Consider the following 25452-nt stretch of genomic DNA (forward strand, 5'->3'; position numbering starts at 1 on the left):
AGATAGTATTTTATTTGTGGTATTAAAATGTAGAGCAATTTGCCTGTTTCAGGAACAAACGTTAGATTCTGAAAGATAAATAAAAGACTGTTCCTTGATTAAGGATAGTGCTTATGTCCACTTCCCTCTCTGAGCACCGAGACACTGGCAGGTATACGTGGCCCAGTGTCTGTGTGTTCATATGTGAGTCAGTCCTCCTGTATCTGTAACAGACAGTTTCCAGGGAGTCATCCATCCCTTTTGACTCTTACACCAATCATTCTGCTTCCTTTTCTGAAGATTCCTAAGGGGAGGTGTAATAAAGACATCATTACATTCAGGAGTCAGTGCTCCCAAATCTCCCACTCTCTGAAGATCAGAATACATTGTCTAAAAATAATTATATTCAATAACGACACAGACACACATACACACAGAGATATATATAGACACAGATACATAGATATACACAGATACATACAGATACAGACATACACAGACACACACCCACAGAAACAAACACAGACACACCCCTACAGACACAGAGACACCCTAACAGACACATACTCACACAGAGACACCCCAACAGACACATACTCACACCAACAGACACATACTCTCACAGGCATAGACACACAAATACACACAGCAACATATATACACATGCAGATGCATACACACTCATAGACGTGCAGACATAGACACATACACAGACATATAACACACACATAGACACATATGTGCCACAGAGAGAGAAAGAGAGAGAGAGACATATGCACAAACAGGTACACACACATAGACATAGATACATACACAGAGACAGCCTACACACACACACACACACACACACACACACACACACACACACACACACACACACACACAATTTCTACCACTTTGGAAAACTGTAGCTAGCCTATGACATTAAAAGATATCTAACCTTGCTAGTAGGCAAGAAATGCTGAAATGTACATTATAGAATAAAATACTTTCTTTTTTATATATTTGATTCCAACAGGAAAATAGGAATACAATACCTAGTATTTGCAGGAAGAGCTTTTTATAAAGGATAAAATTTGCTATAAAATTTTTTAAAAGTACTGTGACAACTTAGGCCAAAACTTTAAGGGAAAAATGCTCAGCAATTTTATCTCTCAGAATTTATTGTTAAAAAGTAGTATCCGTTTAGAACTAGTTCTTTAAGAATGTTAAATGCCAGATGAAATAAATATGTTGAATAATTTAAGCTGTCTATATTTCTTATAGAGTAGGATTGAGTTAATCCATGTTAAATGAGTGCATATGGAAATATTTTCTTAGGCACCCAATATGAGATATGGGAAAAATACTTATTTCATCAAAAGGGTCACTTACAATTAAGGGAGAAAAATTCTGCTGTTAATTGAAAAATACTTTGCAGAAGCACAGTGCCATCTGTTTAAAGTATGTTTGTATTTATTGCACAGGGAAGCATTTATGAACATCTACAGTAGCATCCTGAAAGCTGTTATTTCTGAGAAATTTTAAGGTAACTTGAACAAATTTGCTCACCTCTGGTTTCTCAACTTCTGAAATTAACATTTTTTGGGTAATGAAAACATGGGAAGCATGTAATAATTTCAGCAAAATGATAAGCTTAGACCATTTAATATTTTATTATTTAACCAGAATGTGGATGCAATTAAGCTGTGAGTATTTTTCAGCTTTTTCTCCTCCACATTTTGATTTAATAGTCACTCCCACCCCCTGCATATGAAGGAAGCACCATGCTAGATTAAACATATGAAACGAGCAACTGTGGAGGAGAAGCTGTAATAAAGTCCATGTGAAAAAGCTATGGAGCAGATCTACAGTGGGGCTGTGGCCAAGTCAAGGCTCACTTAACAGAAAATTTGCAATCTGGTCAAAATAAATGTTCAAATAAAATGGAAATATGTATGCTTTCTACTACTGCATAACTTAGAATGAACTTTCATAAAATGTACGCACAGAAGAAATAGTTTAAAATTTCAACTTTTCTTCCAACTCTCCAGGGAGCCAGGGAGTGATTTTCCTGCCAGCACACAGTTGATACTTCACACAGAATTGGAACCGTGCTCCCTCCATTCTCTGGTGAGAGGAAGTGATGTGTGTTCCAAAAAGCAATGTTGTTCAATAAGCCTGATATGGAAGTTTGTGTCATATACAGGAGAGTTTTAGATATTGAAGGAAATTAAACGTGTGCTTGGCTTCTTAGCTGACCTCACCACATGCTCAGTTTACACTGCCTCAGTACTCTCATGTATGAGTGCCTTATGTCTTCCCAAGTGTTAAGCTAAGTGATCTTTCAAACAGCATATGCTAACTCCAGAGTAGGGATCCATGTTTTTGATTGTCTTTAATATGGCGGTGAGGCAGAGAATAGAACGGGAAAAGCTGAGCCCATGGGTGCCCACGCACCTATCCAGGTTCAAGAGAATTCTTCTGATTGCTAGGGCTTCACAAATCACGGGTCATGGCTGGGAGAATTAAAGAACTCTACAGATTTTTTCTGATTTCTCCCCTAAGTCCCCCTTCATGTCGGCATCCCACCTTTCTAATAAGTGGTCAGCATGCTACTGAAACCTTTTCTAAAATCTGAATTCTTGTAGCAAATCAAGAAGAGTAAGTGCTGCTCTGAATTTGGACTTTTCATTCCCATGTATTTATAACAGATATGTTGTTAGTCATATAAGATATGAGACAGCGGTGAGCAGTCAAGAAACCATCTAAATATTATTTTTCACATATGCTTATATAATCTTCTATCAGTCAGGCGTGTCTGAGAAAAGTTGTCTACAATAACACTGACCTTCAAGTGCATTCATTTACAGTGTGTTTCTGTGTTTTGATGTGTCACAATATAATTATTTGTGACTTATTGATGGGCAATGAGAATTTTTCCACATTTTGTTTCTGTCGTGATGTAATACACATTCACAAAAGATATTTCTGCTATATATTTTGCCTACCTGCTATCCAAATGACTCACATTATACAACTGAATTTTGTACTGGCGACATATGAAGTCCTAGAAATTCTACATTCATGCCAATATCTGTGAGATCAAACTGTCTTACCAAACTGTTGGCATGGCATTGAAGGACTTAGTATCTTCCTGTTGTTTTAATCTGCATCTGGCCTATAAAAACAAGAAAAGTCAAGAGACTTCTTACACAGTTAATTCACATAGTGGGCTTTCCTTTATGTGACTTAGTTGTGTAATCTCATTTTTCTATTCTGCACTTGCTATTTTTGGAAATCTTTGTATCCTTGCTACGTATATGCTGTAGATACCATGAATACAGCTTTGTAAACATTTATTTAATGGGGGTCTTGAAGCATAGAGTTATTGTATGACTTATCTTTTAGGGAGAGGCCTTCTTCCTGTTCCACAATTGACCACCTTCTCATAGTGTCCTCAATCAGGGGTTGTAAGCTAGCGTTTCACTATTCATATCAACTCTTATTGTGGGCTCCCCTAAATCCTTTGTGGAAACCCCACTCTTAAGTATAACCATAGTTGAAAATGAACAACCCTGTGTTCCCTTTATCCATGGATTCAAGGGAACCTTGGTGGGGTTGGTATCATGGCCCATTCCCAGAGCATAGGCGAGGTAGGTAAATCTACACACAACACTTCACTGATTGTGTGCCTATGGATAAATTTCCTTAATCTTTTGTGCTTCCGTCCCCTCAAAGATAAGATGAGGACAATACGTGTCCCATTTTATCTTTTGAGGGAACACATAGTTCATTGTCACCTTCCCTCTTGGCACAATTGCAGAGCATTATTGAATTGCCATTGCTAGTGTGCCCTTTGCAATACCCTTAGCACCTACCACCTAGCCTAAACTTATTTGGTCAGTTACATCCGCTACCGCTACCGCCTGCAGGTAGGAGTGGCTAGAGACTGCTGCTCTGGCCCAAATCTCACATGATGAGTCACCTTTTCTCCCTCCGAAGCGGGGCCAACTCTGTCTCTCCCCCCTTGTCTCTTTTCCTCCAGGGACCCAGAAGTCTTGTCTATTCCTTCCACCTAGCAATTGGCCCATGGCTCCTTTACTAACAGATCAAGAACCAATTGGGAAAATGATGACAGGACCTGGCTGTCAATGGCAGTCAGCAGGCCTACCTAAGAAGGCCCAGTGCTGGCCCAGGAGTATCTTTCCTTCAGTTTTCCTTATGATGATGTTTACCTCCTTGTATTTGTCCCATTGTGGAATGACCTACAAAGATCTCTCTTCCCAGTTAGATGGTCCTTGAAATCCTTGAGACCCCCACAACTAAGAAAGGTGAGTGCACAGTGTAGAGTAGAAACTCAGACAATTTAATAAGTTAAGAATCACGTTCTTATAGGGCACATAGTTCACTAGGGTATTATTAGGTATGATCTGGAAAGAATATTTCGGTATAAAAACACTGGGAAAATTTTTATAAGATATTATGCATATATGTTTTAATAAGAACACCATATGATAAATAAAAATATACAAACTATTTCTAAAATATAAATAAACACTAGATTCGCATCATGGAAATATACTGTTATTTGGTCACAGATATTACACTGGTGGGTTGAAAACTGTATTTATACATCTTACCTCTCTAAACTGATGGCATTAAAATTCAATCAAACTATTTTGGTATTAATAATCACCATAGTGCATATAAATGCTCATGGGTATTTATTTACTTTTGTTCATTTTGCAAACACATGTACGCATTTACTAGGTAAGCCATTTTTACATTCTGTTAAGAACAGACTTTCACACAGTTCCTTTTCTAAATCATTGAATTGCATGGTAAGAGAAAGATATATGACCAGTGCTGTCCAAAGGAGACCTTGTTCTATTTAATTTATCACTGTTTAAGGGGGTTGCCAAAAGGGTGTTGGCTTTTGACATGATAGTCTCCTTTCTCCCTTATTTCTTAAACTGAACCTTTACAAAAATTTATTGCTCCAATTTTTTGCTTGTTTTTTTTTCCCCTTTAAACATTTTACCTGCTAATATCCTTCAATTTGTAGTTTATTTGACTCCCATGTCCAAAGAAATGACTGATTGTTACATTAAATCTCGGCCGTGGCAGCCGATACTAACAAATCCATTTCCTAGCTCATCCAGACAGACACGTGAATCAAAATAGAAGTACGTGAACCTCTACGGATGCTTACCTTGCTTTTTGGGGTGTGTGTGTGTGTGTGTGTGTGTGTGTGTGTGTGTGTGTGTGTTGTTATCGTTGTTGTTGTTAATTGAGCATTGTAACAGAAAGTAAAAGCTTGAGCTCCTGCTACCAAAATTAGTATCAGAAGAAATTCATTATGATCCAAGTGACTGCCTAAGCAGGGACAGGAAGTAGTCCACTGTTGATTGTGATAAGGGAAGCCTTGCTTTGCATTCCAAGAAGCACAAAGGAAAGAGATTTCATCTTCTATCAGCCCAGCCCATCTGAAAGAAAGAAAGCAAGCTGAAAATTGGTAGAAGCATTTATTTCACTACATGTTTATGTTAATAGGGTATTTGACTTTTGAATGCTTCATAAACCTTGTTATGCTCTGTGCTATTTGAGGAGTAAAGCAGCTGGAACTCTGCCAGGAGCCTTAATTGGAATCAGCTTAGCAGGAGCTGACAAGGCTTCCCAGTGTTTAGTTTCAAACTTATTATAAAAATGCAAAATTATGTGCTATTTATTTTTTATTCCTCATTGGTTTGTACCATAAAGGTAAGACTTAGCTTCATTAGGAAACAAGCTAATTTTTCCCTTGTCTGCCCCAGACCAGTGACTCTGAATTGAGCAGGTCCACTGTCTTTCTCAGTAGCTGTAACTTCCCTTCTGCATTAGAGAATACCATGGAGATACTCGCCCATGCATTTAGGTTATTGGCTAAATGATCACTCAAAGGGTCAATGTATGGTTGAACTACAAAGTTGCCTGGTGAATTTGTCATCATGTGGTGAGCAAGGCCCCAGATATATGTCCTAAAGTGTCTCTGAAGGTTTCTTGAGCTTCCAATACAATGTTTAAACTGCCACTAGTTGACTTGTCACAAACAAGGTTTGGTTGACATCAACCTACAGAAAGGTATGGAGTTCTTTGCTTTTTGCCAAATTTTAGGGAATTGGTGATTTTTTTCCATATTGTTTTAAATTGAAAAATAAATTGTACAATATATTCTGGTCTCTTTAACTCTTCTTTATAGTTCCCTGAGCCTTGACAAGAGCAGTTTGATGAAGACATCCTTTTAAGGACTGTTCCAAAATCTTATACTCAGTGCACATTGTCAACTTGCGGGTCTCTGTGTTGGTTCCCATTTACTGCAGGAGGAAGCATCTTTGATGGCGGATGGCTGAGGGAGGCACTGCTCTACATGAGGCTATAGCGCAATGTCATTAGGAATTTTTTAGGTTTACTATGTTTCTTTAGTGGAACAATAGTATTTGATTGTTCCCTAGGACCATGGCCTATTCAGTATAAGATGGACTGCCACCCCAGGCTTTGATTTACTTTCAGCCACAAAAACTGATGAGTTTTTCTCTTTAGGTCAAAATTTAGAAAATGTATCATTTTGCTGTTTTATTGCTGCTGCTGTTGTTGGTAAATTAAAATATAATGACATTTTCTCTGTTCCCCTTCCTGCCTTGAAAACCAGCTAGGTACCCCTTTGCAAACCCTCAAATTCATGGCCTTTGGCCTCTCTTTCTTTTAGGTAAGTTATCTTCAATCCTTTCCAGTGTTTCAACTTGACTACACTTGATATACTGTATCCTCAAATGTCAAAATAATTTGATTTCTAAAGGTGTGTGAAATGTCTATTATGTTTCATCCAATGTGCTACATGCTAGTGACAGAAATATGGAAGATAAGTGGTTCCTTTCTTGACATTGTTAATGTTGTTTGGTTGGAGCAGAACTTTGAATACCTAGAGCTAGCAGTAAGTGAATTTTGATCCAAAACATTTCCTGTTTAGTGACATTGGAGGAATTTTTACTTCAATATCTGTGATTTCATAGAAATTAAACCTAAAAAAGAATGATACTTTGATAGTGCTACATTATGGATGGGAGCTGAGAAACAAAACAAAACATGTGTTTTTTTTCTAGATCAAGCCATGCATCTGAGTTTTGCTTGATAAGAAAGGTATTGCCTTCTGTCTGGAAGTCCGCAAATATTGAACAGCATGACCAAAGTGGAGATATACCTTGTTCCTAGTCTCTAATGTGATGCTTTGATCTTTAAATACTATAAGTACCTTTTAGTACTGATAAGTATACTAGAGAACATTTTCAATACTCTTTATCAGATTAGTGGTTTCCTTTTCATTCTAGCTACTCAAACATTGAGTATTTTTGTTGTTGAATACTTGTTTATTTTTATAAAAACTAAACATTAGAGTTTTATTAAATACTGTATTTTTGATATAAGGTTTCCTTTCCAGTTTTATTATTAATGATGAGAGTACACTGATTTGTTTTGAAATACTAAATTTACATCTCTTTCCCAGGACACATCTAGCCTTGAACTTCACACTTCTTCTTTAAGTTTCTTGAAGTAGGTCTGATTTTATGGCTAAACTGCTATCTTTATTAGGACATGTGTCAAAAGTTTATCCCCCAAATTAAATGTCTTACTGAATGAATTCTAGTCTCTTATACAAATGTGGGTCAGAGAGGGAGAGTCAGATATACAGACAGCAGACAGACAGACAGACAGACACACACACAGGCACACACACACAGAGTAGGCAAGGAGGAAGGGTGTGAAACAGCTGTGCTTCACATAGACACTCATTTATTTAGACTGATCAAAGCTTTTCCATCCACAAATGACACTTAGAGATTCGTGTACTGCATATTTTCAAATGAGAATTGATATACACAAATTATAATATGCCCCCATATAACTTAGGGAGACTGGGAATGTTAGAGAATCCATGTCTATCCCTGATATGCAAACTCATGCCATATGTATGAGGAAGATACATATGTATGAGGAAGTGTTGGTATGTCAAGACTTATTTCTATTTTTTAATTACTGTCTTTGTGCAAAAGAAACTGTATTTGTTACAATTTATACATTTTTCTCTATTGTTCATATTTCATAACAAATATCCTGACTTTATAAGAAAGTTAATTTTGATCATATGACTATATGCAAGGTTTGTTAAAGTCAGTTTGGCAATGTAACACTAAGGCTTCTCAAAGGAGGAGAGGAAAAGACAGATGTCGAGGAAATATAAACAGAAAAGACAAAGGGCGCTGAGGAATTTACCAGAGTGGTCAATATGAAAACCATTGGTGAAAAGAAATGAAAGAACAAAGGATCTATTGAAGAATTCCTATGGTACATTAGGAAGAGTAAAATAAAGCAAATCTGGGAGTTAGATTTGGTGACTAGGTGTGCCTTGAATCCTGGGGTGAGATGGTGACAAACATAAATGCAAAAGTAGTAGTGAAGAAGCAGAAATAAAAAGAAAATGGTAGTTGTAAAAAATAGGATTGCAGAGCTCAGCAAGGAATGTATCATACAGAAGATAAAATGCATTGAGCTGTTTGTTTATACTGTATGAAAAGCTGGGAATTGATATAATCCTGTTATTGTTAAGAAACAAATTCATGTATTGTACATGTTGCTACTCTTAGGACACACATAGGGCCATCCTATGAAGCATGGCATAACTAAGAGACAAGCTGTATGTGGAGTTTGAAAAGGAGATTAATTTTATAAAGGTGGTATGTGTATAGATAGAGGAAGACATCTTACAATGCCAGATTTGAAATTGAGTCTCGTCTTGAGTTTGGTAACAGAAGATTCTTCTCTTCTTCTGGTAGGTAAACTGTTTGTTTCTAATATTCCTAGAATAGAGTTGAGTTGAGAACTCTGCACTGATAGAAGCTAGACGCACCCCATTGCCTCATTGTCTACCTCGGGACTAAGCTTATTTGACTACCATAATGAATTCTTGAGTATGCCTATTACCATTGCTTGTTTTTAGGAACTTCCATGTATTCTTCAATAACCTGCCCAGCTAGACAGTTAGTAAACTGGATACATTAGGATTGAGAAAACTATTCTTCACATTTGTCAGCTCAGACGCAGAAGAGTGGCAGCCGCTGAGATGGGATGAAAACGAACAAGTAGCAGGAGGTAACACAGCTCTCTCAAGAAGTCTGATTTCATTTTTGTCCCTGCATTTCTTTTAGATAGGAGAAATTCTGGGTTAAATATTTTGAAGATGGGTTGGTGACTCCATCCCTCCACTAGGGGCACCGTCTAACTACTGAAGAATGTCCCTTTAGGTTAGGCATTTTAACTAAGGTCACCCTTATTGAATCCTGGGAACCTCTTACATTCCAGGTCTCTGGGACTTTCTAGAGGTTCCCCTGACACCCAACCCAGGAGCTGCACATTTTCATTATTCATTCTCCTGGCCATATGGGCTTTTCTCATGTCTCCTCTGATACCTGATCCTGCCCCCTTCTTCCCTTCCCCTCCTTTTTCCCACCCAGGTCTGTCCTTCCCTCTGCCTACAGTGATTATTTTGCTCTGCCAACCAGTGGTCCTAACTTGGGTGGGCACCAAATCCTGAGACTATTGCTGACACTATGTTGTGCTTGTAGCATGGCTGCCCTCTCAGAGGCTCCACCAATAGTTGACTGAGAGAAATGCAGATACTTAGAGCCAACCATTGGACTGAGGTCAGGAACTCCTGTGGAAAGTTAGGAGAAGGATTGAACGAGCTGAAGGGGATGGCAACCCCGTAGGAAGAATAATAGTATCAATTAACCTTGACTCCTGAATGGTCTAAGCCACCAAAGGGGCTGGCCTGAAACCCCTGCCACTTATGTAAAAGCAGACTGCCTTGTTTGGCCACAGTGGGAGAGGATGTGCCTAATACTGTAGAAACTTGACACCTGAGAAGAGGGATGCCCAGGGGTCGGAAGGGGGCGGGGTTAGGACAGTACTCTCTCAGAGGGGAAGGGAAGGGGTCAACACTTAGGATGTAAATAAATTTCAAAAATTAATTGGAAAAAAAGAAGAAGTCTGATTTCAAAGAGAAAACAGAAGAGCTCGCTCTTGGTGTTTTAAAGCTCATAGTAGTTTAAGAGTGTCCATGTATGTAATCTTTCTTTCTAAGCTATTATTTTAAAAGCAACAAGTTTCCTTAATCATGGTTGTTAGGATATTGAACTTCAAGCAAACCGTGATAACTAGCACAATGTTACACATTTCTTGAAAACAAGACCAAGAGCTTCTGGTAGTGCTATAATTTAGTCGACTTTAAGCTTATACTCCTGATTCAAGGGAAAAGAAAAAGACAAAGAAAAGACAAAGGATATTTTTTAGGCCAACTGGTAACAGCATTTTGTTTGGAATGAGAGGGTTTGAATTGATACCCTTTCTCTACTAAAGAAAGATTACTGATAATACTGTATTTCTATAGCTTGGGGCTGTATTTTGAAGTTCGTACTTCTACCCCAAATGTCTACCTCAGGCTCCCTTACAATAGAACAGAGGCATCTTAGAAAGCATCTGGTTAATATTCCCCAGACATTACATATCCTGTGAATTTTAGTTCTCCTTGTAGGTATTCAAGCACTTGATAAGGGCATCTTTTGCTGCTGATAGCCAACACTTAGAAGATTGGATTTAGGCTAAGCATATTCTCCCCATTCATCCAGCTATGGCTTTGTATACCGCACTTTCATATTTCCAGGATGTTCTAAGATCTGATGATAAGCTGACTGAGCATGAAACATGGCCAGGCAGTAATGAAATACAAGATGTACTGATTTCAGTCACTGTGCTTACAGTAGTTAGACTCAGGCGGTATAGATGAATGATTAAACTATCAAGAGTGCAAAGGAAAGCGGTATGGCAAACATGAGGAATTACTCAACTGTCAAGAACTGATAATAAAGGCAGAGAGGTCTTCCACAGTGTTCTAACCGTCACAATCAAGAGAAGTAGACAAAACTGAGAACAATAAAAAGGATAGAAATGAGGAGATCATTTTCTTCATTCTCGGAAAACTATTTTGTTGTTTTTGCCCTTTTTAAAGAGCACAAGCTAAAGGCTTCCTTACTAAGACCTTTGCCTGACATTGCCATTAGAGAAATGGATTATAAAAGAGCAGAAAACGCCAGCCCTGAAGGTTCTGTGAAAATGCTGCTCGTAGGAAATAGGAATTGGAAAGCGAAGTCTCGGCGTGCTGAATTTATCTTCTCTGGAGCAAATGCTCCCCTCCCCTACTTCTCTCCCCTCCAAGCCCATGGGTGGAAGCAATGAAATTCACTGACATAACTGGGCCAGTTGCTTTTTATTTCAAGTGTGCTGCGAGGAATACTTGAGAGCAATCATCTGTGCACAGTAATTGGCTGATGAAGCCCAATATCCCCAGCAATTACAGTCACTGTTCATTCAGGAAGTCCTCTATACATCATTTGAAGGGAGCACAAAATGGTAAATTATTATAATACTAACCTGTGCAGCAGTGGTAGAACATGCTGTTATACTGTTAGGAGCAAAGAGACATAGAATAGAAATTCCAGGCGGAGAAAACACAGATTCCAGGGGAATGCAGAAGAAGAGCTCATGGTACAGGGCAATTCTGATGACCCAGACGTACTCCCCAAGGTAATTTTGTGTCCAGAAAAGGCAGCCAAGCATATGACTCCAGGGTCAAAATGAGATTTACAAGAACAAACCATGGCAGATACTTACCTGCCTGAGACTAAGACAGGAAAAGAACATTCCTATTGCTCTAAGCTTTCCAATCAATCACAGGGGTGGAGCAGGCAGGTTGCCAGTGATTGGCCTAGAAATAGATAAACACTAACGATCTGGTGCCTTTTAAAAAGAAAGTAACAGGAAGTGTGGATATAAAGTCCAGGACTGGGAAGCACTTCATTTCCTACAGTGGCAAGTGAAACAGGAATCATGACTAGAAAGAAATCACAGCTAGGCAGCACAGAGTTGACGTCCGATTGTAAGTCAGAGTCTTAGGCATGAGAAGCTAAGTGATTTGTCCAAGGTAATGCTACAAACAGATGGCAGAGTTGACTTCAGAATCAATTTTCAATAATATATCATCTTCCTTTTCCATCATAGCGTTGTCTGTATTTATATTAGCGTTGTATATTATATTAGCGTTGTATATTAGCGTTGTATATTAGCGTTGTATATTAGCGTTGACTGTAATTCAGCAAAGCATGCAGTTGTTCAGATCTAAGTCTCCAGGTCTGTCTTGTAAGCTCAACATTTAAATAGCCCGCTCATTAAGAGCACTTCAGTTTCAGGCTTTCTAATTAGACTGCCATCATCACTGGTATTTGCCTCTTAAAGTGTGTTATGTGTGCATTTTTTGTACTTGGAGCACTCATCTTTACTTTGAATATGGGATTGTTTTGTATTTTCCACGTACACAGCTTCACTGGTGGAATTACTTTGGTTGAGTATCCACCTAAAACGTGGATTATAGAGAGTTTACTGAAATGCCTTGGTCTTTAACTATAATGTTTCTAATGAAGTGAAAACAGAGAGTATTTTAGACTCCTTAGAAATAGTCTCCTTTTCTCTCTTTCTCTCTCTTTCTCTCCCTTTCTCTCCCTTTCTCTCCCTTTCTCTCCCTCCCTCCCTCTCTCTCTCTCTCTCTCTCTCTTTCTTTCTCTCTCTCTCCCTCACTATCCCTATCTCTCTCCTTGTGTGTGTGTGTGTGTCTGTATGCCTGCATGTGTGTGAATGAGAATACATGTACCATAATATTCTGTTTTGTGCATATGCATGTGTAGGAGTGATTTAATATTATATATATATGCCCCTATGTTTCTATCTCCAAAACCTTTCAGACTCCTTCTTGTATCTGTACTATGCCAAGAATTATCTGACATTGCACACTTTGTACATTTAACTCAATGATAAGTGAAAGTTTTAGTCAATCAGGCAAGATAACTGTCACAGCAAATATATCAACCAGGATATTAAATCCAGAAGCCATATAACAGTGCATATGTTGGTAAATTAGATTAATAAACAGTCTGTTCTCCTAAGTTTTATTCTCTCAGATCCATTTCCATATATATATATATACATACATACTTCATAAATGTCAGCATTTATTACTAAAATACATTTTTAAAAACTCTTGCAGTTCTCTTAGTGTACAGGCTTTATTTCCTTCCATAGGTAGCTTCTAAAATGTCATCAGATCTCTCCAAAATTCCTATTTGGGAAATGGTCCCATTTTACTTTTTTGGTTTCTGTAATTACTACAGGATATGTATTTTCATCTAAGATATGGAGCTAGGCACGACAAATGAGAGAGGACATGAGACAATTCTTTTTCTGAGTTGGGGTTACCTCACTCAATATAATCTTTTCTAGTGCCACCCATTTACCCACAATGTCCATGACTTTGTCTTTCTTTCCAGCAGACTAGTATTTCACAGTGTATATGTATCATATTTTCATTATTAATCTGCTTCTTGTAGTGTTTATAGGTTGTGTTTATTTTCTAGATATTGTGAATACAGCCACAGTGAATGTGACTGAGCAAGTGTGTGTGGAACAAAATATCCAGTCCTTTGGACACAGGCAAAGGAGTAACACATGCCAGGTCATATGGCTGATTTCTCTTTGGTTCTTTGAACACTCACATACATGTTTGCAGAGTGGCTTCATCGGTTTATGATACCACTAACATTTCATGAGGACTCCGCTTTCCCGGCAGCATGCAAGTGCTGCAGGTACCTGGTCTTCGCCATCTTGATTGAGGTAAGAAAACCTCAGCACCATTTTGATTTGACTCACCTAATTATTAGGAATAGTGAACATTTTTTGAGAGAACCCTTTTTGAGATAATTACTATCCATTGTTTTCTTTCAGGGTGAAAGACCCAAGTGTTGAATTCTTTGTATATTGTGGATATTAATTTTCTCTTAGGTATATAGGTGTGCATGTACGTGTTGCTCTCATCTGACCGCAGGGTCAGTGTGACTTTATGCCCTGGCATCCATGCCATGGTAGACTGTACTTTTAACTGTGAGCTAATGTACTTCTTCCTCCTTTGAGTGGCATAACCGCCTCAGCCTACTAAGTGAAAAGAATTTTAAAAAGAAAAATCTCAGTCAGGTGGAAATGGGTCTAATGGCAAGGTAGTTCCAGTCTTTTGAACTCTTCAACATAAACAATTTAAGTAAGTCTTCATGCAAGGACTTACTTAACAAGAGAGTCCCTCGGATATTTGCCATTTATCTCTGATATGTGAAGGATAGTAGCTCTCCATTTTGGAACACATGCTTTCCAAGATCAGTATCTTGGTATTTAGAATCAGGGGCTCTGCTTTCTCCATAAACTTTCTAGTTTCAGGAACTATAAGAAAACTAATTTCTGATTATGTTCTTTTTTCCCCAACACTAAGTATTCTATCCTAGCAGCACAAAATGACTAAGTCATTTATTGTTCATGTCCTCATCTTATTAGGGTGATTTTGGATGATTTTCTGATCAAACAGATGTAAGAGGATGTTTCAGCAAAGTTTCTGGGAAATGTTTATTTGTCTTGGTGACTAAAGACAGAGAGCTCTGATCTCTGACTCTGCTGCCAGCTTCATTTACTGATTCTGCCTTCACATATCACCGTTCAGCTTGGAAGTACAGAAACCACTGTGAGGTCATAAGATAAAAGGTTTAAGGGACAGAAGAGGGCACTGACGATGATAAACACTCAAGGACACGTAGGACACAATAACCACTAATGAATGCTAAACTCTAATAATTACTTATTTCAACCTATATGACAGCCCTTTCTCAATTCTCTCTCTCCCTCCCTCCCTCCCTTCCTTCCTCTTTCCTTTTTTCTTAAAAACAAACAAAACCTTATAAACATACATGTTCTGCATTGTAACTTTCTTGATATCAGAAAGAATCAATTCCCAATACTTAATTCCCTGTACCACAGTTTCTCTAATTGATGAAGTAGAAGTAAAGATTTCTTCACAAATATAAATCAAGTGCGATGTGTGAGTAAAAATGTTAGAGGAATGTAAATTTTCCTCACGAGAGAATTAAATGTATCTGGCATCAATATTCCAGTTTAGGAGCTCAGGTTTCTTCATTAATGAGAGGATAACATTCACATTCAGAAGCCAGAGCTTACGGGACATTAATTATTATACACACTCTTTTTCCTGCAGACTCACTCACTGACCTTTAAGAAGTCATTTAACCTCCCTGCCCTCTCTTTCTTTCCTCACTGATAAAATTAGAGATTTCAAAGCTTTTTTCTACCTATGTAATGAGGTTGTTGAAGATAAAATTCAGTAGAATATTCAATAATTTAAAAATGTAATATGCAAATATATTACATTAATGAATCATTTGAGATTTATACATGCGTTCTCTCATATCTGTCTATTATGAATCTGAAATGCTGAAGCCTTAAGCAATACTCAGTTATTGTGTTGAAGTAATTTCTTCTTTGCTTGTACTCTAATATTATTTTTACATTTTAAAACATATTTTCTTAGAAATATGAAGGGCAAATATATTTTTCATTTTAGCATGCTATTTATTTAAGTTACTTACTACATTATTAATAGAGTTTTAAGTATTATTTCATAATTACTCTTCAGTGAAAGAGTTGCAAATTCCTTTGGGGAAACTTGAAATTTATGAATTACAAAACTAAGTGACGGTTTACAACTAAATACAAAATGAAACTTAAAAGGAAAATTAGATACATTTCTATATATTTTTATAATTGTATTAACAAGTTGCTTCAAGAACAACTTCTGATGGAATATAATAGCCATCTCTATTTACATGAGATTAGAGAAAGAGAGATATACACATGAGCGTGTGTGCATGTATATAAGTGTGGTTATGTGTGTGTGTGTGCGTGTGTGTGTGTGTGTGTGCCTACAAAGTTGTAAGCATTCATCAGCATATGAAGTGTACCTGCTAGGATTTCTAGATCCCTGTGTTTCACAACAAAGGATTGGATCAGATACATGGAGAGTAGAAGAAGCAGCCAGTTTATGAGGTCAGAAATCACCTCTGAGAAGGAAAATGCCCTAGAGCTGTGGAAAGGTCAGAAACTCAATGACACCTGTGCTGGGCAGATTGGGACATTTTTACAATGCACACTTTTTCTGCTTGTACTCTGTTAATATAAGCTCTGGTTAAGGAGGGGACATTCTTCTGTCTTTCACTGTTATTGGTTTCTTTCATTTGCTGATCTTAATGCTTTTTTCTCTGCCCTAGTTTCTTTCCACATAATAGATGTAGAATACAGAGCAATAATGAGTAACATTTGCCTACATTCTAACACACACACACACACACACACACACACACACACACACGTCTGAGTAAGAATCTGCTTTTGCATGCTAAAAAGTGCTGTTTAATGAATTGGATGATATGACTTCCAAATATTTTGTTGGCTTCTCTACTTTAAGGCCTCTTTAGAGCACAATGGGCTAACCATTGTTAACCCCAGTGGGGTGCCATCCTGGAGTATGATATCTGCATATGGAAGGGTTTGCAAGCCTTCACTATAATTGTACTTATTTGCAGTCACTCCCAGTGTGTTCTGACAGTGTTCTACAAGAGACTGGCCTCTCCTCACTCGTCTTTCCCAAGTACTGCCCTTTCCAGAGAGATTCTTCTAGATTTATGTCCTTCTTACCAAGCTGTCGTCCCTTGCTCTCACCAAAAAAATAATTTTTAAGCCTTGCTTGCTTGTGTTTTGATAAGGTCTTGGCCAGGAGGACAATTATTGTACGCAGCTGCCTGCCTGCATTCTTATCAGACTACTAGAAATGGTTGACCTTTCTCGTTACCCCCCTATCTGTCTGATACTCAGCAACATTTGTCACTGCTGGGAACAAGAAGTTATTCTAGACAGAAAAGCATTTATCCTGCTAAAATCTAATCTAATCATATCCCTAGTGCATGATCGTTGATCGTTGTCATTGTTGGAAGCCCTACAAGAACCTGACTTAAAGCAGAAATTCGAATGCACAGGTTCTATTTGATATTATCCAGCTAGCAGCAACTCCCTGTGGCTTTCCTACTAGAAGGAAAATGAGCAAAACGTGCCTGACCCTTTCCCACGTGACCTGGATCATTAGGTCACAGCAGCATCACTCGCTCTTCTTAAACTATCCAATTGCTTTGATGATTTCCCTCAGTTGCTTGGCTTCCCATTCCAAGTCAATTTTGACCTCAAATAGACCAATTCAAAGCTTAAACACAGCTGCAGTTAGCAACTAGCTAGGATTCTTTAAAACAACACAGAAAGCATCCTTTCTTAGTCTTGACCTTTAAGCCTTCCTAGAAAAATAACGGTAAGGGTCAAGCAGTGTCCAGCTTTCATAGAACCCTGTCTTGAGCAATGAGCTATTGAAACGGGAAATGTTACTCTGAAAGCACATCCTCTGCATTTTCAGACTGGTCCCACATTTATTTATCCATGTCACCCACTTCCTAAGCAAGATATCTTGCCAAAAGGAAAAAAAAAAGCTTGTAGAACTTCATGAACTAGGCATACCAAAACTTTCTGTAAATTCATACTATATCTGCTGTTTTCCCTGCTAATGTGGGGATGCTGCTAAATTCCTTTTCTGGGGAAAGTATAAAGCAAAATCTACCCCTTTTCCCAATGTCCCAATGACAAACTGATGATTCCACAAAAGTTCACTATGGGGAATTAACAAATTAGTAAGTTTTCTGACAAAGCCTAGGTAAGGGGTTAATAAGATGTGTGTGGGCACTCCTCCCCACAACTGGTTGCACCTAAAATGCCTTACACAGCACCAACAAGGGATTTCTTGTAGTCATATATTGATCCCCCCATCTGAGTCTTCCCAACTCTGTGCTACATTCCTTCCTTCAAGTCACATGCAATGGCGCCAGATGGTTGAGAGCAGCTGGTCACTCAGGTGGGGATCTACAACCTAACTGTGTTCCTCTGTGGGCGCCGTAAAATGTCTACATAGCCAATTGGCATGAACTTGGACAAATCTGAAACACCCAATTTCCCCAAGACAGTGGTTGCCTGGATTAGAGGACAGTCTCTAAGGACAGGGCAAACGTTCCGTCTAGTTTGTATGTAAATTTGACACATGCTAGAGTCGTTTGGAGAGAGGGAACATGAGTCAGCAAAATGTTCCCATCAAATTGGTTGGTCTGTGAGCAAGACTTTGAGATACTTCCTTAATTAGTGGTTGAAGTGGAAAGACCCAGCCTATTGTGGGTGGTGGCACCCCTGGGCTGGTGGTCCAGGTTCTATTATGCAGAAAGCTTAGGAATCCAGGAGAAGCGAGCCAGTGATCTCTGAAGCACTACCCCTGACCTGTGCATCAGTTCCTGCCTCCAGGTTCTTGCCTTGACTTTGTGCCCTGACTTCCCTCAGGGATGGAGTGTTTTACATGAAAATAAACTCTTTCCTCCCCTGGTTGCTTTAGATTGTGATGTTTTATCACAGCTATAGAATCCCTAACTAAGACATGAGATTATTCTAAAAAACTTCTATAAATATTAAAGGAATTATTTGTGAAGAGTTCACTAATGTTAGCGGTGGAACAGACTGTATAGTGAGTTAAATCATGTAACATCTATTAGGGAATGGTAATTTCATGCTTTGTATCACTGAATAGTAAGAATCTGTTAAGTCTTAGTATAGATGCCGTAGGTGAAACAATTAACTTATCTGGAATGTTTGTGAACTGGGGTATAAACATTCTGTCCAACCTCAAAAGTGTTTTTGTTTGGAAGGGAAAAGCATGTGATCGGAATATATTATATGAAAAAATTAAATAAAATTGGTTTAGAAGTGTTTTGTTATCATTTTCAAAACATTATAAACAGAATTAATATATTTATCTTTATTAATAACCTGAGAATTATACCTGGAAAAACCCAAGCTCAGATGTACAGCGTTGATTTTACAACTGAGGGCAGTTTGTTGAAGAAGCAACCACAAGGACACACATTAGTGATTATTGCCACTAATTTGTGGTTGTGGTACTTGGCTTGATTTTTTCATGTTCTATGTAAACAAGCATGCTACAATTCATATATGTTCATTTTCACAAGAAAATGAGGAGCTTAGTGGCAGATACACATGGTTTCTTGGGATCTCACTACTTGTATGTCAAAATTAAATTGTAAGCGAAATTTCCAACCCTGAAGAAAAAAAATTTTTTTTCTGTGTCCTTCAGTGACAATAAGAGGTGAATTTCCATGTAAGATCATTGGCCACTGAGTGACATTGTATTGAAACGATACTATTACTGTTTGGACCTATATACAGTGTTTCCCCCTATATACAGTGGTAAAAGAACATAACATAATTAAGACTGTTTCCCTTGGAGGAAATTACATTTTGACTGTAATGCATCATTACTAGTTTTAATAGAAGCTTCCTTGAGAACTTTGGGTATTAATAGCTGAGTTCAAAACCAATTTCTTTTAAAAGAAAATTGTTCCGGAGTTACCATAGTGCTCTTAGAATGTGGATGAATATTTTAAGCAAGGTAAGCAGAAATGAGTTTATGAATGGATTTATTTTTATTTGATAAATGGATCTTGGTTTAAGTATAGCTTCTGTAAGCCAAAAGGACCCAAGTGTGAGAAGAATAAGATGCATTTCCCTCTAGCTTTTGTGTTTGGTCTAAGAAGCAACAGAACTCCTGAGCCTTTCTGGCCATGTTTGTGTGTAAACTCCTCTGTTACACCTGCAGCACACTTTGAATTACAGTAGACTCAGAAGAAGGGCAGAGGAAATGAGAGAAGCAACAGAAAGTTTTAAATTTCAACAAAGCTTTTGGAATGAGAATATTTATCTTGGAACTTATTCATTTATTTAGTCTCCAGTAAAATAAATGTAAAAGGATACATCTCGCCACTCAGTATCTTGAAATTTGCTAATATGTGGAACTAAAAAATATGCCCACTTGTAATACAATAGTACTCAAGGCCAATATAAGGCAGGCAAAAAGCAAAATAAAACAAAACAAAGCAGAGCTTTAAATATGGCTAAAACTACTTCAGATCATGCCAATGGGTAAATGACAAGGCAGCAAATATCTGCAATCTATATCATTTTAATTGATGCTTTAATGAGTGAAGAATACCTAGAAGTAAGAAAAGCAGAAAGCAAAACAAAACCAAGCAAACAAAGAATCAAAACTTGTACTAGGGCACTAGGCCTTGATTTTAATCTCATACACTGGGAAAAGCTACATAACAACAACAAACAAATCTATCCTATCCCATACAAGCAACATTATACAGACTGAACAGCTATATCTAGGAATATATATATATATATATATGTATATATGTATATATATACATATATATATTTGTGTGTGTGTTTGTGTGTGAATGTGCATACACACACATACAATAATGCAATAATAATTAGTGGAAAATGTGGTCATGAATGTGAACGACAGCAGGGAGGTACATGTGGGTCAATATGGAGAGAGTAAAGGAAAGGGAGAAACATACTTAAATTTCAATCCCCAAAAAATCTACAACACAAAAACAAAAAACAAAAAACAAACAAACAAACAAACCCATCCTGCCAAACCTATCATAGGAAAGAAAAGCCAAGAGTATTCAAAGCAGGAGAGAAGGTCCTTCAGCATTTATTATAAGGGAGCTACAAACTAACATTAAAATGATATTATACACTTTCTAGCTATTGTGGAGGGATGAACAAGATGAGAATGTCATTGGAAGTCAGGTTAATATATATGAATGTGATTAGCATACAGTTGGCACAATCTTAGGAGACACTACTGCATAGCAATTATCACAGAAGTATCTACAGCAGAGCCCAGGACTTCTTGCTCCCTTGGCAGCAGGATCTACAGGCTCACCTGTGTTCTAGCCCAGAATTTGGAATCATACAGCATAACAAAGTTAATACCCAACTTGCACTTAGTGGACTTACTATTATTGACTGACTATTCATATACAAAGAATACATACTTGTGTGGAAGACCTCCAAAATAGACTGAAGTGAACAGCCAAAGATGTAAATATCTATAAAATAATTTCTTTGAGTTGGAAAATGGCAAAAAGGACAAAAGACTTCCCCTTATTCATAAATGTCTTAAACATTTCAGCCATTTGAATTGTGTAAATGAAATATTGTTAAAAAAAAAAAACTCGGCCCTGTTGCCGACCTACTCAAGACCTGAACCTAGCTTTCAGCCTGTACAAATTAATTCTGACATAACTCATGCATCGGGAGATTTGTTCCAGGAACTCTGAAGCCATGAGATTAGATAGCTGTCCTCAAAGGGTGAGTTCCAAGAAAATGAGCTCCTCCGCCCTGCATCCAGAGCTCCGAGAAAAACCACAAAGAACATCTGTGGGACCCCAGATATCTTTTCTGCTGCTCAAGACCTGCTTAAGTTTGAATAAGCGCAGGGACCAATCATGTATTGACCCACCATCCTTTTCCCGCTCCTTCTCAAAAACGCTATATATACTCTGTGCTTTTGTGGTTCGGGACCAATCCCTCTGCCTCCTGCGTGATGTACGTATTGGTCCAGAGCTCTGTCGGATACAGCTTGTTGCTTTTGCATCGGACCGGTTTCCTGTCGTTCTTGGGCACCATTCCTCCCTGAGTTGAGCGGGCACCGCCTCCTCCCGAATTAAGCAGGGTTGAAAGAATTCGGACTTAACATAAGCACTTTGGAGATAGAGGAAGATACAATTTTAACTGTGATGATAGAATCTTTTCAGAGACTAGCTCTTTTCTGGAATAGCAAAGGTTTGAATTGATTTGAGAGCATGGATACAAATATAGACTCTTCATTGTGAAGAAGCCAGCAAGACTTGGGGTGGAAAGTAGATGGTAGGGCTAGGGATATGGAAGTTGGCATTGACGCTGGGGTTGAATTGGATGTAGACAGGGTAGGATCAGTGCACAGTATCCTTGTTTTTCAAAGCAAGCACCCCAGGAGCTTCTCTAATATTCAGGCAGAAATCACCATCTTGCATTTGGTTACAATCAAATCAAGAAATCCTTCCTAAGCTTTAATGTGTGACATGTTTTAAGGAGGTAATTGGTACTTTGTATGTTTACCTCTGAATGAAAGGGTTTATACGTAATATTAAAAATCTTTCCCGAGGTTTATCTCTTTTACTAAACCCAAAATCACATACCCTTAAAGTCATCCTTCTAGGCTCTTTCCCACCTGCTCTTCCCCTCCTCCCCCACTCCAGTTTGAAAGTAACTTAATCATTGTCATAAAATACATTTTTGAAGATATTCACAGTAACCTGAGACTTTGGGAATAAAAATAATAACTATGGCATCTTCATTTCAGGAACTGTGCACTGTCTTCATTACAGCATGGACACCATGATTATACCAGCTAATTAGTAATGCACTAATGGTTTTGAAAGCATGAAGGTGTATCACTGTGTGTATCATTGTGGGCACTATGTGTCGTCTGCAGTGAGGAAGACTGGTCTATCTCATGGTGCTTCTTTCTCCCCATGTTCTGTACTAAGAGCCTGGAGGGATTTTCCTACCCCACAACTCTGCTGACTTTCCCAGAGGCCAGGAAGACAAAACAACACCAGGTAAGTGCCTTTCCCCTCTAAGCTCCTGCTTGCCAACTCGCTAGAAAGCTCACCCAACATCTGTAACTGCACCCTATACCTTGTGACCCATTTTCTGCCTCACAACTCTCCCTGCATTTCTGTAGGTCTGCAGTTAACCAGGGATACCAGGTAAGGTGCTTCCCAAAGTCCTTGCTCATTATACTCTCCCCCCCAACACACCCATCTGTCTTGATGTAAGACCCCATAGTGGCCTTACCTCAGGAGCGCAACCCACAGAGCACAGATTGACAAAGTGACTGCTGCAATATCATGAGGGTTTAAGATTTTTATTCCACGTATGTGGGGTTGCTCATCCATGCAGGGAGAAGCCACCCCGAACCCAAAAGGCACACAACTTTTATTCGTTACAGAGGGCAGACTTCAGCAACAGGGTTAGCTGGTCTATTCTCATTGGTGGTACACAGGACAAAGTATCTGGTCAGCTATTGGCTGGCCTGCTCAAGGGGCTGTTCTTGGCTCAGTTAGTCACTTTCCTCATCTAGCCCTACACCTGGCCTTGGTGAATCACTGGGAAAGGGCTAAGTTGGCACTTCCCTTGGAGGTGGGGGCTGAACTGGGTGGTCCGGCAGGGTCAGGATGATATCCTGTGATTGTTCTAGGGATTCACCACAAGGAGGGGTAGGTGTGTCTTTCCAAGAACAGTTGTTTTTGTTTTGGCTAGTTTCCATTAAGCCTGGCCACTCTGACCACCAAGACCTTGCTCCTGTATTCATAGAACTTCGTTCTTACAGCTTTATTTCTTGCATCTATGAAACTTATTTCTTCAGTCTCAAAGTGGACCCCACCCTCTGTACTCCTTTTTCCAGCCAACAAACAGCCCTACTTTCCTGGAGGCCCAACAGTACCAAGGACCCAAGGCCTTGATGGTACTAAGAACATCAGCAAGACAAAGGGACACCCAAAGCCCCAGAGGCCATGCAGGCCAGACTAACCAGGGGAGACAACCTGCTAGACCTGAAGACTAGCTAATCACCAGAACACCAGGCCACTCAGGTCAGTAGTCAGAGAGAAAACAGAAACCAAAAGGAAAACAGCCAAAACATACCCATTGAACAAAGATAAGCTCAGAAATCTAAATCTATAGTATCTGCAAATCCCAGGCACTGTGCTGGAGCCAGGGATCCCAGAGGCAACCCCTCTGTTTTGATTGATTCTAGCTCCTTCCACAGCTTTGTAATCTTTACTTTTAAAACAGTCCTGGGATTGCCATATCTCTTCAGTCTTCTCATCTCTCTTCTCTTTTCCAATCTCCAGTCAGTTATTTGCAGCATTACACCCCTAAAACTCTTCCTTCCAGGGTCAAAAATAGCACTCAATCTTCTAGTGGCCTTGGTGGAAATTTCACCTCTTCTTCGGTGAGTTGTGATGCTACATTCTACTTGTTATCTCTTCCTCTTGTACATATCCAGTTCCCTCTATTACCCTGGGCCATGGAGAGGGCATCTCAACTCCCATATTTCTTGTCTCTCTACATGGAACTTTATAGTGATTCCATAGGTATTAACACTGTACCATATAATGTGCTGGGTATTTTGGTAATGGTGCTTAATTAGTCAACAGTTCTGTGATCATTCTACTTATTTAACAGAGGATGGACGTAAGACTTCGAACTTGACAAATACCAGCTCATTAGACTCAAAATCGCATGCAGTTCAACTTTTTCCTCTGCTCAGAAATAATTTTAAGGCTATATGTTTATATTAACTGTGTATTATGTGTACCTAATATGTAACATATGGTGGTCATTTTACTCACTAACCTTGTACTGCTCTGTTCAATAAGTGATCAATGGTTTTTCTGACACAGAGAGCAAGCCTTCTACCCTACCAAGCCTGTCTCCTGTGATCTTCTAGCCGGAATCAGGCTGTGATCTTCATTGCTCTGTGTGGGCACTTCACATCCCAGCCTGGCTGCCTGTTCCTTTCACTAAATAGTTTTCCCCCACAACTTACACAATCTTAATTTTTGTTGTACTCTGTATTTGTTTTTGTGTGGGTGCTGTGCACCAAAAGCAATTTTAAAAAGGAAGGGCTTCTTTGGGTTCCAGAAGATGCAGGGAAAGCATTTAAGTAAGAACTGCATACACATGATCACCGTGTATTCACAGTGAGATCATACTGTGTTCACAGTGAGGTTGCACTGCATTGACAGTTGGCTACACTAAATTGACAGTGAGGTCACACTGCATTGAAAGTAAAATCACATTGCATTCTCAGTAAGGAAGCAAACATGAAGAACAGTCCCGTCACCCCCACCCCCACCCCCTTTTGTAAAAATTCAGTCTGGTAATTTCAGATTATGAGTGTTGCCCATCTATGGGATATGTCTTTCTATGCAGTGAACCTAATGTAAATACGGTCCCTCAAAAGCACGCCCTGAGATTTGTTTCTGTGGTGAATCTAAATCCTATCAAGTTGACAATATTAACCATGACATACCCCCTCTAAAATTTGACTAATAAAGAAACACAGCATCTTGGCTGTGGTGTGATTTTTTTTTATTAGTTACTTGTTGCTATGACCAAGCACCTGACAGAAGCCTCTGGAAGGAAAAGGGTTTGTTTTGGCTCAGAGTTTGTAGTTGCTTAACCACAAGCACATGGTCTGAGTATTATGACTACAGTAGGAGCACATGGTCAAGAAACTTGTACACTCCATGTATCATCACCAGAGGACTAAACTAAAAACAGAAGCCTGCTGGAAGGAGTTCGTGTTCAAACAGAAACAAACATTTAATTTATTTCTTTGTCTTATCAAGATCCCAACACTGTTACAGGAAAGAGAAAGTGGTCAATGATGTC

At 38.7% G+C, this 25452-nt stretch overlaps 1 protein-coding gene across 10 annotated transcripts in view; it reads left to right on the forward strand.

The window, feature by feature from the left end:
• The window catches only part of LOC148001562 (uncharacterized), an 89092-nt gene that overhangs the window by 58106 nt on the left and 5534 nt on the right, over positions 1 to 25452 (forward strand). For 4 of the 10 annotated variants that reach the window (XR_015635856.1, XR_015635852.1, XR_015635851.1 and 1 more), the window contains 3 exons: positions 1446 to 1507; positions 2013 to 2091; positions 4007 to 4638. Coding sequence is in view for 1 of the 10 variants with exons in the window: in XM_087581935.1 (XP_087438061.1) it covers positions 13657 to 13770; positions 22539 to 22610 (186 nt within the window). In the remaining 9 variants the exon portion in view is untranslated. Of the gene's footprint in view, positions 1 to 1445; positions 1508 to 2012; positions 2092 to 4006; positions 4639 to 7100; positions 7138 to 7501; positions 7549 to 8639; positions 8825 to 8992; positions 9145 to 13514; positions 13771 to 22351; positions 22611 to 23458; positions 23646 to 23949; positions 24008 to 25452 lie in introns of those variants that run through there. The other 6 variants (XM_087581935.1, XR_015635848.1, XR_015635847.1 and 3 more) reach the window with 6 other exon arrangements.

Source organism: Rattus norvegicus, chromosome 13, assembly GCF_021556685.1.
Source record: "Rattus norvegicus strain SHRSP/BbbUtx chromosome 13, alternate assembly SHRSP_T2T, whole genome shotgun sequence".
Taxonomy (NCBI): domain Eukaryota; kingdom Metazoa; phylum Chordata; class Mammalia; order Rodentia; family Muridae; genus Rattus; species Rattus norvegicus.